Consider the following 17,184-nt stretch of genomic DNA (forward strand, 5'->3'; position numbering starts at 1 on the left):
GGTCACCTACAGCAGGTATTGTCCAGGACTGTGCTCAACTGACTTTTGTGCATCTCCATTGATGAAGACTTCAAAGCTTCTCTGGGCAACCTGTCCTCAAGTTTGAGCACCCTCACAATCAAAAAAAAAAAAAAATAGAAAAAAAAAAATTTCTCGTGTTCATATTGGATTTCCTGTGTTTTAATTTCTGCTGATTACCTCTTGCCCTGTCACTGGGCACTCCTGAGAAGAGTCTGATGTACTCTTCTTCATTCCCCACCTCCAGGTTGTCGGGAGCCCAGAACTGGACACAGGACTGCAGATTTTAAAGACCTCCATCACATCCTTCTTCAGCCATCTCTTTTCTAGACTGAAACTTCCTTGTCCAGCTACTGGTCTTATGTTGGGGGTAATTTTGTTCCCTTGCTTATCCTTTTTACTCATCTTCATATTCTCTAGATCCAATATATCCTTGTTGGGATGGGACAACCATATCTTCGCTTGTACTCAGTGTGTGGATGCACACGCAGACCCGCAGTGGCATGAGGATTTCTCCTGTACATTCTCTGTTCTTTTTCTAAAAAATTCTAATGCTTAATTGCTCTTTGACTGCTATGGAGCACAAAAAAAAAAAAAAAAAAAGAAGATGTTTTCCTAAAACTGTGTATTGCAACTCTGAGATCTCCTTCCTGAATAAGCCTTTTGACAGATGGGGTTGTATAATGCCAGTTTTTCCTTCTGGTATTATGATTAGAATTGCTTTCAAATGCTTCTCTCTATTCTTCCTTCAGTTTCTGCTTTGCTTTCTTAAACAAAATATAAGAAAGGAATTTATTTTGCATAAGCTTTTCTGCTTCCTTTCAATTATTTTCCTATGGCAAAACAGAAAAGTGAAAGGGAAGTGAAAGGATAAAAATAGTAGAAATGTATGGGTAAAGGTGGAATATTGAGACAGAAGAGGTGTGTCACCCAACAAATGACGTAGGGCTTGGGAGTATTTTAGGATTTCATTACAAAAGAATGAGGAGCACTCAAAATACACTCAGGACCAAGGGAACAATTATTTCTTTACAGACAAAGCTTGGCTGGCTGTACACACGGCTTCTTGGTGTGGAGTCAGAAATTCACAAGGATGTATTACTGCCACCTTAACAATAACACTTTTCTGACAGAAGTTTTAGAAAGGCATTTCCTTCCAGCTCTATCCTACAGAAAATGGTAAGCTAGCTGAATATACTAACTGTTTTTTTCTCCACCAGAAGTTATTTGGCACAGTCTAGCAGGCAGACTAGAAGGATTTCACTGAGTGATTATACAGTTTGATTTAATGGCAGTAGTTGACAGTTCTTCTCACTTTGATTTACAAAACAAAAAAAGTTGGGTTTTTTTTTTGTCTCATATTTTCAGGTTGACCAAAGTGAAGATGTGTGAGGTGAATTACTTCTAGCAGAAGGTACAAATTTTCTTCAGAGAGCTTCTCCTGTGTTCTATGCAGCTATCTAGTGTCCCTTCTCATTTTACAGTTAATTTAACTATCGAGGTCCAGCTATGTTATTTATATGTGCCTTTCCATTTGGGCTTGATTGGTAGCTTCTTCCATAATTATTTGTATTACAGGAATGCTCAGAGATTCTAGACCTATGGTGAGAATCACTCTGCAAACATAATGATATGATCCTTGCTCAGAAGAGTTTACAAATTTAAAAGGTCAAGAGAAGACAACACAGATGGATGCGACAGATGAAATAAGAACCACTTGGATCCCTGATGCCAGATATGTAGGATTTAAAGGAGACTGGATAAACTGTTCATACATATGAAATGGCAAACAGCTGGCATGATGTCTGTGGAGCACTGGGATCAAGTCTGTCCTTTATTGTGCCAGTAGAAATTCGCTATAATGATTTCAAATTCAAGTAAAGCTCCTTTCTTAAATTATTTAGATTGAAAATAAATAAATGAAAAAAAAAAAAGTAGCCTACTTCTCACGCTCAGTTGTACTGGATTTTATGGAATTAAAGAAAAGAGACAGGAAATAATCAATAAAATAGTCCTGACACATTAAAAACTGCAGTATCAGTATAAATTCATGTTTAATTTCAGGTAATTCATGCATACTTCTGTCTTAGAAAAGTTAATAATTTATGTCTCACCTGGCATCTTTCCACTAGCAGGACCTGAACACATTTGTTATTTTAAGCTTCACAAAACACCTGAAAGCAAGTAAAGAATAAAGATCAGAGCAAGCACATCTGAAGCCTAGCTACCATGGCAATTGGATGCGACATGAAGATTTAGAGCCCAAAGCTGGGCATAACAGAGCAGCTAGTTGATTTCCTTGGGCAATGTAATTATCTACTCTGTGATTTAGGCTTGGTTGATGTGCCTAGTTGTGTGAAATACATTTGACTCTGCTCCAGCTTCTGAGAAGATGGCATTTCCAGAAAGCTGGTACTTTCTGCTGCAACATCATCCACTAATACATTTAGGTAAAGGCAGTTTGTCTTCTTGGGATACCACCATCTCCTATGGTTCTGAGGACAGACCTCTCATGAGTTCCCATGACTGGGAGAACCAGTTAGACCCTCTGTTTGGTCCTTGCAAGGAACATGCCACTACTGGAGAACAGAAGTGCCATGTGTGTATTTGAGTTCCTTATAAATACCTGCATCCAAGTTCCCAGCATGGACCACGGAAATCTACTCAGTACAGTCAGTGGAACCTAATAATTTCAGAGTCAGCTCACCCTAAAATAGGCACATTCATCGGCCTTGATTCAATTTGGCTAAAGCTAAGCACACAGTGCCATTTGAAATGGCCTGGGGTAGCCAAGGCCTCCATGGCAAGTTGGTAAATATAACATGGAAAATACGGATAACCTAGGCTCCTCTGGAGCAATAGCTGGAGTCCAGGAGGGATACTGGCTAGATCTGGGGCATACCTTAAACAAACTTCCTTTAGAAATCCTAATCTGTGATCCAGATACCACCATAGCTAAGGCTGATGATCCTTACCTGCTTGCCTGGCAAGACAAATGGGAAGGAAGAGATTATTCAATAGTTATCCAAGAGCAGCAAAGAACTGAACAGGATTCTGTAGATACAGTAATCTACAGGATTAGAACACACGTACACCTGGCAGCTTTAAATGCCCCAAATCTGTGTCTGTATGGCACCTCCCGTATTACAGTTCAGTACATTGTGTAAACTGTAGTGAGGCATTTCAGCAGTGATTGCATCTTCAGAGACATCTTCTAGTCCAAAATTGACACTCTGCTGTCACAAAAATTAGGACAGTTTGTAACATTACCACCATGCCTGCGCTTGCCTTTGCACTAGAACCAACACCAAGGCTGAAAAATGGCAAGCTACAATAGTAATGCACTAGAACTCAATATGCAAAAAAATTGAGTAACAAAAGAACAATCTGTATGACCAAACAAAAGACTCAACGCTAAAACTGCTACTAATGAGGGGCATTAGTAGGTACATGACTAGGGATACTAACATGGGGAACAAAATAATGAAATAGTGGAAAAAAAAAATTTAAGTGAGTCTTTTGTATACATACATAATGGAGATGTAAGACTAAACTGTTGGTGTCCTGATTTCTGCTGATTTACAAGTCTTAAATGAGTTGGTGTTCTTGCTTATTATATAGCTCTAACTGTAAATGAGAAAATAATCCTTGGAACTTGTAATTCTCAGTTGTTGTTGTACACACCATTTACAATCCATATGGTATTAAACAAGAAAAAAAGGTACAGCTTTTAGCTATCCTTCTGGTTATATCTCTTCATTGAATAAGAGAATTTATCTCTTGCAGTATATTAAATCAGGATCAGGTACCCATTAAGCTGGATGATGCGGATGCAGAAAACATGGATCCTGATAAAAAGGCCTGACAACGTGTCTTGTGGCTACTGCTTACATAAACTGAAAAACTGATCATCATATTTTGCTGTATTTCAGTTAAGCTTTCTTTTTGCACGTACAGAACTTAGGATTAGTTAATGAAAGGAAAGAAACATTTTCATTCCCCCTATTTTTACTACAGCTTTGTAGAACAGAAGGATGGAGAGAACCAGCAGAACAGTGTTTGACAGGAACAGGAGTTCCAGCAAGTACATTTCTTTAGGCATCTTTCAGCTCTAACGTATGGAACAAATACAAGCCAACAAACCAAGCCTGAATGCAAAATGCTATCAAAACGCATTGCTGTTTGGCAGATTACAATGGCATTTCTCAGATCCATCTGAAATTAAAGCCCCAAGCTACGGTACTTCTTGTGTGAGACAAGTTAAAAACAGGTCCTGCACCACTGAGTTTAAAGAGCCGGGAGCAAAACAGAAGTTCAAAACGTGGAAAAATCTTCAAGGTCAATGGACAACCAAAGCCACAGCCAGGACTGTGAAAAGTATTTTGAAAAGATACTACCTACAGATTTTAGTAAGTTGAGTACTCAGATAATCATTGCAGCATTAACCACCTCCCTTTCACCTCTGCTGGGTCAGAAAACTTTGTATCTGAGTCAGTCACTGCATGACCAGTGACTTCTGGTCATCAGAAGTGAAGCTGTTATCCACGCAAGAACGGCTCCCAGCAGGGAGAGTCAAAAGGAAAAAAAAAAAGCACAAGTTTAAGCTGAAATGGAAGGTGCCTACCTCAGAGAACAGACATCACTACTAGACCAGTTGTGCTTTCGTCAGAAATCTCTCCCTGGTATGTCAGTTGACGATGATACGACATTAGAATAGTAACAAACGGCTGACTGGACTGAGTACAGCTGACATTGACCAGATACGTGGAAAAAAAAAACCCAACAATCTAATATTTACTAGAGGAGAAAAAAAAAAGTCTCTGTCCCTGTCCTGGGGACATAGCGTCCCTGTCACAGGGTGCTACATAACCAGCTAGGCAAGGTATGCATGCAGACACAGAGCCTGTTTTTGCATCTGACATTCAAAGAGAAGTAGTTTGTGAATGGCTGGTTAAAAGCAGAGATTTTCCCTAATTACTTCCTATTGTCTCAGCTAGAAAGCTGTTTATATATGACTGTGCCAGAAAATAAGTCTAAAAAAAAAAAAACAAACAAACCATTTTTCTTTTGCAATATGGGTTCTTCAGTCTCCAGTCAGCGAGAGATGTTATATTAAACAGACATGGGAGAGAAAAGCCTTTGGTTACAATTAACTTCACAATCTGATTCCCAGGGAAAGAAGACACACTGACAAAAGGACTGTGCAAAAAGCCTTATTTTATAGATCAAGGAGAGACGAAGCAGTTTGCCTGACACTGTGGAATGTGTATCTGTATGATTTACACATTAGATATTCCAATTAATGTCTAAGCACCTAGTGGGATGGGGAGAGTGCCACTATCTGACTGCCACTGTGAGGACTACAGACTGGAGAAAACTGAATGGCGTGTCCATGGAAGAACTGATCCCAGAGCTCCCCAGAGTCCCCCACACTGGCTCAGCGCTCCCTTCACATCGCTTTACTTTCTGTGAACTGTAGTTTATGAATTGAACACCCTCCCCAGTGCCAGTCTGTACAATCGCCATCTTCTGATCCCTCGCTGTTGATGAGGGGGATGGGGAAAAACATAGGACAAACATGTTTCTGTCAAGGGAAGGAATTCAAAGCTGCCCTGTTAGATTTTGCAAAACATCTAATTGTGGAGAGGTTTTATTCAGAATTTAAGTACCTCCCTGTGGTATAGCTTAATCCACTTTGGAAAGGAGCATCCCACACACAGCTTAACTGATTAATGTTTGTGTGTAGATGAGCTATGAATTCCTCTCCAAGCAATGTTCCTGCTGTTTCAGGTTTGAACCCATGCAGGTGAACCACATCACTGCTCTATACTGTAGAAGCAACCGGGGTTAGGTATTTTCCCCTCCAAAGTGAAACTTCTTTCTCCCCAGCAGAGTCCCTTTAAATCACGGATGCTTGGAAAGACACGAGGACACCAATATTGCACTTCAGCTAGCTTCACTATTACAAAGAAACATCACATCAGCTGAAGAGGCTACAAAAATCTATTTTAACACAATCCACCTGCAATCTGCTTTCAATGACTCCCTTAAGACTCCTTAAAGGTAGGCGCTTCAGATACTTCATAATAACCGCAGTATTCTACCTTCCACTGATGATACTGGGCCTTGTGAGTAAAACCTCTGCTGACTACAAAAGGCAGCGATATTACCTCTCTTTGCTGCTACTCCCACTCTGCAAGGTGGTGGTAAGATTTCCTTTCCAAATCCATTACTCCCCCACAGCCTCGCAAAAGTCCTTTTCACTTTGGATTGCACAAAGGAAGAACAAAGCCAGGTAACTGTCTGTAAGAACAGGGACACTTCTTTCCACAGGTTATACGCCTTTTACATAAAAGCAAAGAGCCTATCCTTTTCTACCCCACCCTGCTTCCCCCCTCCCTCAAAACTATTTTAGCAATTTCCTGCTTCTTCCTCAAAAAAAAAGAAAAAAAAGACAACTGTGCCACTTTCTGCTCCTGAAGCACTGGCAGTTGAAAACAACGAATGACAGTGTATAGCTAGGGTAGAAAAAAAAAAAAGATGGAACAATTTCTTTTGCTTCCCTCACCCTCAATCCCAAAGGAAAGACCATCATATATTCCAGAAGAAAGTTAAATCAGGATGAAACCAAGATGGATGTTGAAAGGCAAATAAAGCACCCACAAGCTGGCTTTATAGTACTTTTTATCTCTAGTTATAGAAAATACAACTGCTGGGTAAAACCAGCCCATGGCAAAATTATTTTTTTTACTGTTCTGCTTGTTTTTCTCTGTAACACTTCCTGAAAAAACTTCACAGGATGACTTTTGACAAGTTATTCTGTGACACAACCGGTACAGCCTGGTTTCCTACCAACTAGTGCATCATGCTCTGATACACACGATGGAGCTCACAGCCTCACTCTATGTAGAATTTTGTTATGTATACACACAAACACATCTGCAGGGTGAAACTGCTGTCTGACATTCCTTGGGGACCTTCCTCTGACTGGGGATCTACCTTTCTGAAATACGTAGGAGTTTCACCTTTAAGATTTGTAATAATAAAAACTCGTAGCAGTTATTCAAGGGATTCAGGAGTTATTAGAGGCAGATACATTACATACTCACAGTATGGATTGCATAGCAATATCGAGCTATGATAGATAACTTAAACATTCTTACTCCAGTTACTCAAAGCAAAAAATAAAACCCTTAACTCAAAACAAAATAGCTTATTCCCCCCAGGTTTTTTTCTTTTTTTTTTTTTTTGTTCATTTTACTGGAAATAGATGATGCTGCATGAAGTGGTAAGACCAATTAGATTTTACAAAATAAAGCCAGAATTTATTTGGTGTATCAAGATTTAAAAAAAAAAAAAAAAAAAAAAAAGATCTATTTATACGTGTCCTTCTAAGACCCATTTTCAACAATATTTGTATTTAGAATACAAGACTTAAAGTAACAAATCTACTTACATCTAGTATGTTGTTGCAATCCCAGTGCTGTCCTGTTCTTTATGCTTAAGAGTTCATAGGAGCTAGGAATAGAATACGCAGATAATCCCAAAACCAGACACTAGTTCAACCAAAAATGTAATCAGACAGTTTGTCTGCACTCAGCTGATACGTGTGAAAATATATGCAAGGTCACTCAACAAGTAGAAACAAAGACAAACACGCTGCTTAGACTATATTCCACTGACTCAGGCAAGCTTTTCCATTTCTGTGCCTGAAGTTCTCCATTTATAAAGTTGTCAGCTGTTTACAGTGAAGTCAGGATCTTCCTAAGTTTACTTACCACACTCAGACTCCATTTGCGTTCACATGCTAACCCCAACAATGGACTTAGTGTATAGTTTTAACAGGCTGTTGCATAGTCCAGCACATGAACAGGCTATTATATTCATTTTAAACCACAAGACATAGTGGACAACCACAGATTCATTCTTAATGTGTTTATAAAAGGTACATTCAACACTTTACAAACCTCTCTGCAAAGTGGGATGTGCAGTAGGATCAGGTTGATGATGTCTTTTGGGTTTTAACAAGGAATCATCCTTGGCCTGTCTGACCAACTCGTGCAAAGCGGCTCATGTCTGTATTCTTCACTAATAGTCTTGGGCAAGGGGAAGAGGAAGTTTTCTTACAAAAAAAAGTTTTCTTCAAAGGTATTGGAGGGAAAGTCCCAGAATATATCCAGCGGAAAGGGGTGGGGATCAGGAGTCAAGAACTCAGCCAGATGGAAGTGTGACTACATCATACGAATCAATAAGTTGTCTGAGTACATAGGATGTCTCTTCAAAACAAATTTAAACAGACAGATTTTTTTTTTTGTTGAATTGTCTTTGAATGTCTGCAAACTGCACTGTCTCAAAAACATCCTTGTAGGATACCACACAGTACGGTATGGAGAATGAGCTCATGGGACAGGGAGGCTGTAGAGAAATATGGACTTTTGCCAGATGAAGCAAGAGCAAAAAAAACCCACAAGAAAAATAATTACAGTTTCTCCAAAGAGTAAACTAAAGATTAGAGGTACTACCGTAGCCCCTCTATGGCATTGCATTTTGCCAGCTAACACAGGCACTAAGTAACTGGGGTAATACAGTTCCTCTAAGTTGCACATACAGGGGAAAAGAGGGGCTGAACCAACGTTGTACTTAACAAGCAAATTTGGGTAATATGCTGAAATAGCTAAGGGCCCATCACAGCCCTAATGGATTTTTTTTCCATCAAAGCTCTTCTGGTGTTTGCTAGCAAAAGGAGCACAAAGCAAGATTGACTCACAAATATCAGTCAGATTCAGATTCAAATCAGTCTTCCTTATCTTTATAATTGGGAGGGATTTCTTTCCGAATTAAATTATTATTTAAAAAAAATACAGGATTATGAGAGCACCCTTTGAAGACATCCACACATTTATGAAGAGGTAATTACATTGTTGATCATTCAAAACAGATTCATTATGAACTCAACATGTAGCACAAAAGTCATTTATGAGTGGCCTTATTCCTGTTTTAAGCAAACTGAGGAGCGAAAATCCATGCAAAAAGCCAAGAGTTCTGAACATAATCCTCTAGTATGCCATGTCTCAGCAGGTAAGATTAAAAAGACAAAACAGAACACCTCAAGACTGCAACAACAAAGAGTTTATTAGCATCGAGAACATATAATCACTGTACAGAAAACATTCAGAGTTAAAGTGTGAAATACTGAACCGCTCGCTGTGCATTCCGGTTGCTGAGCCTGTTAGAGATGATTTAATTGGCTGCCTACAGCTGATAACTTATCTGCACTTAAAAACATTTTTGTAAGCAGGGGAGAAATGATTGTCCTTTCTAAACGATAACATTGCCCAAGTTGGGAAATAAAGGATTATACAAATTATATTTAAAACTTACTCATGGAACAAAGTTGGTGGGAAGGGAAGAGACTGACATAGGTTTGTGCTTGTTCTGCACCAGGGGACTGTAGCCTCACTGCTGTAACTTTGTACAAACTCATGTTCAGTACAGCAATGATTTCTATTTTTAAATAAGAAAATACATTAACAGGTACAAGAATTTACAATCAAATCCAGCCTCTTCCAGTTATCTTTGGTTTGGGAGGAAGTCGCTTACTTCAACCTTCGAGTCTCAAATGTTTTCACTGGAAAGAAAAGCCATACTGAGTCTGAAGGATGGTGTAAACAACCATTTTCCTTTAGAGAAAAAAATGCTGTTTTTAAACCTTCAAAGAATGCAGACTCAAAAAGCTTCTCTATCTCCTGAGCTCTCCATTCTTCAGGCTACCAAACCTGCAGCTTTTGCCTTCCAAAACTGTTTGGCGAAGTCCAGAAGGGCTTGAGAAAGTCTCTTCCTTGTTTCCACCACAGGTAGGGAAAAGGCTTATTTTCTCCAATACTAAAAGAAAACAAAAAAAACCACATAGCACATTTATTCAACCTGATTTTCTCTCAGAGAACAGAAGTTATACGTAAACTGAACTCTGGGTTTAAAAACATGGTAAAATGCCTAAAGGCAGGCAATTTGCACAACCTTTCAGAAAAACAAACAGCTTGGAAACCAACTCTATCTGCCCCTTGACAAATGGTTTCATCCAAGCTAGAAAATTCTGAAGGTAGATTTTTCCCTATTTTATTTTGGCATTCAACAGGAGGAAAACAGAAGCCCCGTCGTGAGGGAAAGGAACTACAGCTGCATTCTGGGATGCATCAGTGCTGGGACCACAGCTTGAAGACACCCTAAAGCCACGTAACATTTACAGCTTAAATTGCATTTGCTTCTGGACAGACAGCAGCCAACCATTAGCACAACGCCAAATTGTACATCTACATTTTAAGTGGGATGCTTCTCATCCACCAAACTTTCACTTTTTTAATCACTGCTTAACATGAGCCCAGAATACAACTGACTCGACTCGTAAATTTACAAGGGAAATAAAATGTGAAATTAGTCACTTCACCTGGAGATTGTTTCCTTCCTCAGCAGAAATAAATAATGCTGCTACAATGAAAATTACTCTCCAGGGAGAAATGGCTATCTAGTCTTCAGCAATATCAACTAAAATTAGCATGCACTTTTTCTCCTCTTGAGCACTATTGTGCAATACCATTAACTTATTCTAAATGTTACATTTATTTACTTTTGAGACAATATTTTTTTGATAACCATTGAAGGGACAAGTACTACATAAAAAGGTCTGCAAAATATCTTGTAAGATAATAGACTGGAGATGCATTAGAAACTAAAGGCTCCATAACACAGTTTTGAACTGAATTCAATTTACAATATTGTTACAAAAGAACAATACTGTGCTGATGCCAAAATATCTAGATTGCTTTTTCCAAGAGCTTAACTTGCTACAGAGTGATATACAGAATGCTGATACACAACAGTTACTATCATAACAAACCTTATTAAAAAGCTCTTAACTGCTGCAGAAGACAGCACAGATTCCTTGCAGGCCTATTCTGGAGGCAATAAGAGAATAAATATCTATCGATAAACAAAAAAAAAAAAAACATGCTGAAGGGCATTTCAAATGAAAAATTGTGTGGCATTAGGCCAAAAGCTACTGTTTAAGCATGTGTCATAGTATCTGCATACTGTTTTTTTGTTTGTTTGGGGTTTGGTTTTTTTTTGGTGTGGGGTGTTTGGGTTTTTTTTTGGTTGGTTTTTTTTTTTTCAGACAACTTATATTCCTATTAAGAGCAAGGCCATTGGCAATTCAATGCAGCATTACACGTGAACAAACTGAAAGCTTCAAGTGGTCTTTGTGTAAGATGACCCCTTTACAGCAAATTCAATGACGCATTAGTTGTTCATTTCTTCAACAGATTTACACTCTGTGAAGACTCCAGCAGCAAATTCTTAAGACCGTTTCAGACAAAAAGCAAAGATAATGACTTCGACTAATGAAGTACTAAGTATCATTAAAAAGTGTCCTACCTCATTTGTAACATAAAGAGAATAGACATTAATAGACATTAATTAAATTTAATTTTGATGGATTTTTTAAAAGGTTTTTTTTTTCTTTTAATATATAAATAGATTTCAGATTCTTAAGATCTCTCAATTGCTGATTAATTTGTGACTATTCTTTTTGTATCCTCCTCACACTTATAAGCACCCAGTATTCTTGCAGGGGAAAGCCTGTTAAGTGTAATTGTTTAGAGAACACGAATGAAGGCAATAATGTGAACTCCAGAACTAGCAGAAGAATCCTACATCACATGGAGTCAAGAGATGTCTTAAGCATTTACACAGCAACACACGATTAATTTCATTTCAGGCACCAGATACGAACAGTAGAAAGGTAAGCTAAAAGCATTATAGGCAGCAAATTGCAGCAGCGCATGAGAGTTCAGGGTCTCCGGAAAAACAGCCCCAAAATCTCCATGCTGGAACCCAGCATCAGCCAGCTGGATGGGTAAAAAAAAAACCCCAAATGAGACAACTGGATCAGGCCCGCACTAGTGGCTGTTACATCCACTTATTCAAAGTGCAATACACACTGTGGACTTGATTTTTAACTCCCAAAATATGAGCGGAAGATGCAATCGTTTCCTGCTACTGTGGCTCAGAATGCCATTCCCTGGGAGCTAGAAGCCCAGGGTTCAAATTCTTGTGTACTTCTAAATATTCTGAACAAACCTGTCCTGTGATTTTAAAAACAATTGTAAGTGCTGAAGAAAGGTCAAGCAAGAATAAGTCTGAACGGAAAAAGAAAAGGTCACCTAAATCAAACCTGTAAACTCTGACTTACTAATACAGCTTCACAAATGCAAAAACAATTAACTGGGAGAGTCTGGCAGTCGCCTCAAACCAACGATGGAAAAAGACATGTCTTAAAAAAAAGTAACTGTCAGTATGTGATTAAAAGAAAGGTCTACACACATATTGGAGGCACTTAAAATTTTAATCCTGAATCTTTGTAATGGTGTGGGTTTTTTGTTTTTGGGTGGTTTTTTTTTTTTTTTTTTTTACCCTCAAAGTAGAGACTAGGCATTTTTCGCTTTGTCTTACAAATTTACTGTCCTCCATCCTACGGTCAAAGCAATCCATAAATCCATAATGAATGACAACAAATTTTGCAGCACTTCCATATAATTACATTCCTTTTTTCACATCATGTAAAGGATTACCTTTATTAAATATATATGCAGATGGAAATGACAATTTTTGCTTTTTACTGTGCACTATAGTGCAATTATTCAAAATAAAAATTGAATTTGCAGGAAACAACAGATTAGCTGGAAGACCTTTAGCAAAACAGAGAGCCATTAAAATCATTCTCCTTAGTTTTTATCAGTATTTGATCAGTGTTTTGAAGAAAGAATCAATAAAAAAAAACCAGAGAAAATGACAGGCTTCTCAGATTGGTCTCATTTTTCCTCTCTATTCCATTTCTTGTCACGAGTCTAATACCTAAGGCAAATAGAGTAGTATCTTAAATACCTGATAAACACAATCCAAATGCGTCAGATGGGTTTAGGGGAAAAACATTGTAAATTAAAGAAGAAATGCTTTTGTGAACACAATTTTATTCAATATGAGAATTAAATATTTTATTGTCTTATTGTGGGTTGTAGTAAGACAGCACACTGATGTGTGGTTAAACATTGCACCCTCCATACTACAGCAAGGGTAAATTTTAGTAATAAAAACAGTGGAGACAATAATCTATTGCCACTCCAGAGTACTAGGAACAATCAGATAATGCATGAGGGTGGATGGGATCTCTGGAGATCATTTAGTCCAACCTCCCTGCTTACACAAGCTCAGACACATTAAGCTGCTCAGAACATTGTGCTGCTGGATTTTAAATATCTCCACAGATGGAGACTCTGCCACCTTTCCCCAGTGCTTGATTATCATCATAGTAAAAAAAAATAAACAAAACAAACAAACAAAAACAACAACAAAAATTCTTTATGTTTAGATGAAGTTTCCTGTCTTTCAGTTTGTGCTCATTTTCTCTTGAAGTCTGACTCCATCTTCCTTACTTCCCTCCGTCAGGTATTTATACACATTGCTAACATCCCCCTGAGCCTTCCCTGCCCCAGGCTGAACAGCCCCAGCTCTCACAGCCTCTCCTTGTATGACAGATGCTCCAAGTGCTCAATTATCTTCATGGCCCTTTGCTGGACTCACTCCAGCATGTCCATGTCTCTCCTGTACTGAGGAGCCCAAAAGAGGCACAGCACTCCAGATGTATCTCATATAGCATTGGGTAGAGGTGAAGAATCATCTCCCTCCACCTGCCAGCAACACTCTGGCTAATGTGGTCAAGGAAGCTGGTGGCCCTTTTTTGCCACAAGATCATACTGATGCATAGACTCACAGAATGATTTGTGTTGGAAGGGACCTTTAAAGGTCATCTAGTCCAATCTCCCTATAATGAACAGGGACATCTCCAACCAGACCAGGTTGCTCAGAGCCCCATCCAACCTGGCCTTGAATGTGTCCAGGGATGGGGCACCTACAACCTCTCTGGGCAACCTGGGCCAGTGTTTCACCCCTTGCATTGTGAAAAAATGTCTTCCTTATATGTAGTTTGAATCTATCCTCTTTCAGTTTAAAACTATTACTCTTTGTCCTATTGCTACAGGCCCTACTAAAAAGTGTGTCTCCATCTTTCTTCTAAGCCCCCTTCAACTATTCAAAGCTCTCCCTGAACACCCCCAGCTCTCTCAGCCTGTCCTCACAGGAGAGGTGCTCCAGCCCTCCGATCATCTTCATGGCCTCCTCTGGACTCGCTTCAACAGGTCCACGTCCTTCTTATGTTGGGGGCTCCAGAGCAGGACACAGTACTGCAGGTGGAGTCTCAGGAGAGCGGAGTAGAGGAACAGAATCACCTCCATCAATCTGCTGGTCATGCTTCTTTTAATGCAGCCGAGGACACAGTTGGCTTTCTCAGCTGCGAGCGTACATTGCTGACTCATGTCCAGCTTTTCATCCATCAGTACCCCCAAATCCTTCTCCACAGGGCTGCTCTCAATCTCTTAATCCTCCAGCCTGTACTGATATCAGGGGTTGCCCCAAGCCATGTACAGGACCCTGCACTTGGCTTTGTTGAACCTCATAAGGTCCACGTGGGCTCACTTCTTGAGCTTGTCCAGGTCCCTCTGGATGGCATCCCATCCCTCAGGTGTCTCAGCCACACCACACAGCTTAGTGTCCTCAGCAAACATGCTGAGGGTGCACTCGATCCCACTGCCTATGTCACTGATGAAGATACTAAACAGCACTCGGCCCACTAGAGACCCCTGAGTGACACCACTCATCACTAATCTCCATCTGGACATTGAGTCATTGACTACTACCGGTCAGCATCATGTGCAACTTCTCCAGCAAAACCTTCAGGGCTTTCTCTGAAAAGCTGCTTCCCACCTCATCACCCACCCTCCTTGCCCATGCTTGCACATGGACTTATTCCACAACAGGCACCATATTTGGCACTTTGCTTTGATGAACTTCATGAGGTTTCTGTGCAAAGTCCCTGTGAATGACAGCACATGCTTCTGGTGTATCAGCTACTCCTCCCAGTTTTACACTACCTGCAAACTTTCTGAGGGTGCACTTCATGCCATCATGCAGGTCACTAATGAAGATGTTAAACAATTTTTGCCTCAGTATCAACTCCTGGAGTACACCACTAGTAACTGGCCTCCAGAGTTTGTGCCACTGATCACAGCCTTCTAATTGCAGCACACCGGTTAGTTTCCAATCCACATCAGCACTGATTTCTCTAGTCTATATTGCTCCAGTTTGTTTATGATATTATGGAAGACAGTGTCAAAACCTTGCAAAAGTCAAGATAAAGAATATCTACAGCTCTCACCCCGTCCACCGAGCTAGCCATTTTACCTCAGGTGGCTATCAGGTTGGTCAGGCATGATTTCCCTTTTGTAAATCCATGCTGACTACTCCAAATCACCTTGAATCCATTCTGCAGGTGCAGATCTGCAGGTAGAGCAGAAGCCATCCCTCTTAATACCAGAAGTCTCAAGGTTCCAGCCAGCAGCATCCTAGGAGTCTCCATTTCCTAACCTGATGAGCACCACATATTCTTGCTCCCTCAGTACAAATGGAGGTTTAAACTTTTCTGTCTCCAAGGTCTTGGGGAAAATCTTGTCAATCTCTTTCTTGTCAGCCCCAAGACTGTGGAGGTTGTTGACCTCCTCCCATAGCTCCTTTACTTCGTGATGCAGATGTTACACCACTGCACAACTTATGCAAGCAAGGAGTTGAATTCCCACTGCCCCAGCCAGAGTTCTCAGCAGTCCCCTACAGCCCCAAATCTGAGAAACTGCATTATCCCTCAGGATCTCTGTCTCCGCTGAGGCCTCTGACATAGGGAATAGCTGCTCATGTAGCCGCTGGGGACCATGTTCTGGGGTACAGTGTCGACATCGCAGAAGATGTGATTGCTGTTATAAGCAGAGTTCCTGGCACTTTCTGTGCAAGCTGTGTCTCTTAATGATCAAAATAACTAGCTGGAATGTATAGTTAAGGACGTCTTGTAAAGGTAGGAAAGAAAGAAGTTTATCTATCTTCACTCATTTACTTTGAGAATTAAAGCTAAAGAAGTTCTAGATCTTTCCCTCAGAGCTCCAGCTTTCCTACTGGCAGTTCTTAACCTTGGTGATACAACCGGTTACATCCCACTTAGCATGTTTGCTAAGGTGCTTTAAAGAATCTTCTAGGACCACTAAGGGCTTGGTCTCCAGTCCTGGTAGCAAGAACACACTTCTACTTGTTGGAAAATGAACTAAAGCATCATAAACAGTGAAGTTAAGTCTTGAACTTACCGCTCACAACCCCTCACCTTACTGAGCTCTCACTGAGACTACCAACTGAGAAGATATCTCACCTGTGCAAACTTGTGTATCTGCTCCACCACAGCTGCAAAGAGGGCATGGACACTTTCGTCAATTAGACTCTGCATATAATGGACAGCTTCTTCATCAGACAGGTCCAAACGAAACTTGTCCTGCACCTGGAATGGCAGGTAGAGGTGATAAAAATGAATTCAACTCAACAGTTAAAGAACAATATTCTATCTGAACTATACAGTAGCAGACATAATTTCAGTTGTGGAAGTTTAGTACAGAATCTTTTTTACTTCTAAGTTACAGTATATTATTGGAAATTTACAACTTCATGTAAAATGCCTATTTTTAACTGTTTCATAAAAATGAGCATTTAAATAAGCCAGAAACATCTCATATGCTCCATCTTCCCAGCTACTAATCTCAAAGCTCGAAGCCAGGAAGTCAAGAGAAGTACCTGATCATAAGCAGAACTAAAATGTTATGAGAAAAAGAGAAAATACTCAACATTCAATAAACAAGAACAAAATGTCACTTGAGAAAAACACAACTTTGCATATTAAATACGAAATTGGAAGAGTCTGCATGATCCTAACCATTTCTGAAAGTATGTAACACTTCTTATTCTAAGGTTATTTTCAGATAAAATTGTCTTTCAGAAACTGTAAGGCAATTAAGTAAAGAACACAAAATCACAGGAAGGGGCAAGAAAATCAACCCTGTCAAAACTGACCTTTATATGGCAGGTGAGAATTTCATTAACTTTGACTACATCCACCATCCATGAACACTTGGTTGGAGACGCTGCTGCCCTGTACATTGTTTTTCCTTTTGACAGCAACATGTTTTA

At 39.7% G+C, this 17,184-nt stretch overlaps 1 protein-coding gene across 4 annotated transcripts in view; it reads right to left on the reverse strand.

Annotated features, from left to right (window-relative positions):
* Nucleotides 1–9,132: 9,132 nt before the first annotated feature.
* PIK3C3 (phosphatidylinositol 3-kinase catalytic subunit type 3) overlaps nt 9,133–17,184 on the reverse strand; it is an 83,643-nt gene continuing 75,591 nt past the window's right edge. For all 4 annotated transcript variants that reach the window (XM_086770193.1, XM_086770192.1, XM_086770190.1 and 1 more), the window contains 2 exons: nt 16,376–16,501; nt 9,133–9,900 (listed from right to left, as the gene is read on the reverse strand). In XM_086770193.1, the coding sequence (XP_086626319.1) occupies nt 9,886–9,900; nt 16,376–16,501 (141 nt within the window). In that variant the 3' untranslated portion in view covers nt 9,133–9,885. The remainder of the gene's footprint in view (nt 9,901–16,375; nt 16,502–17,184) is intronic.

The sequence above is a fragment of the Chlamydotis macqueenii genome, chromosome Z (assembly GCF_036417535.1).
Source record: "Chlamydotis macqueenii isolate bChlMac1 chromosome Z, bChlMac1.mat, whole genome shotgun sequence".
In the NCBI taxonomy this organism is placed as follows: domain Eukaryota; kingdom Metazoa; phylum Chordata; class Aves; order Otidiformes; family Otididae; genus Chlamydotis; species Chlamydotis macqueenii.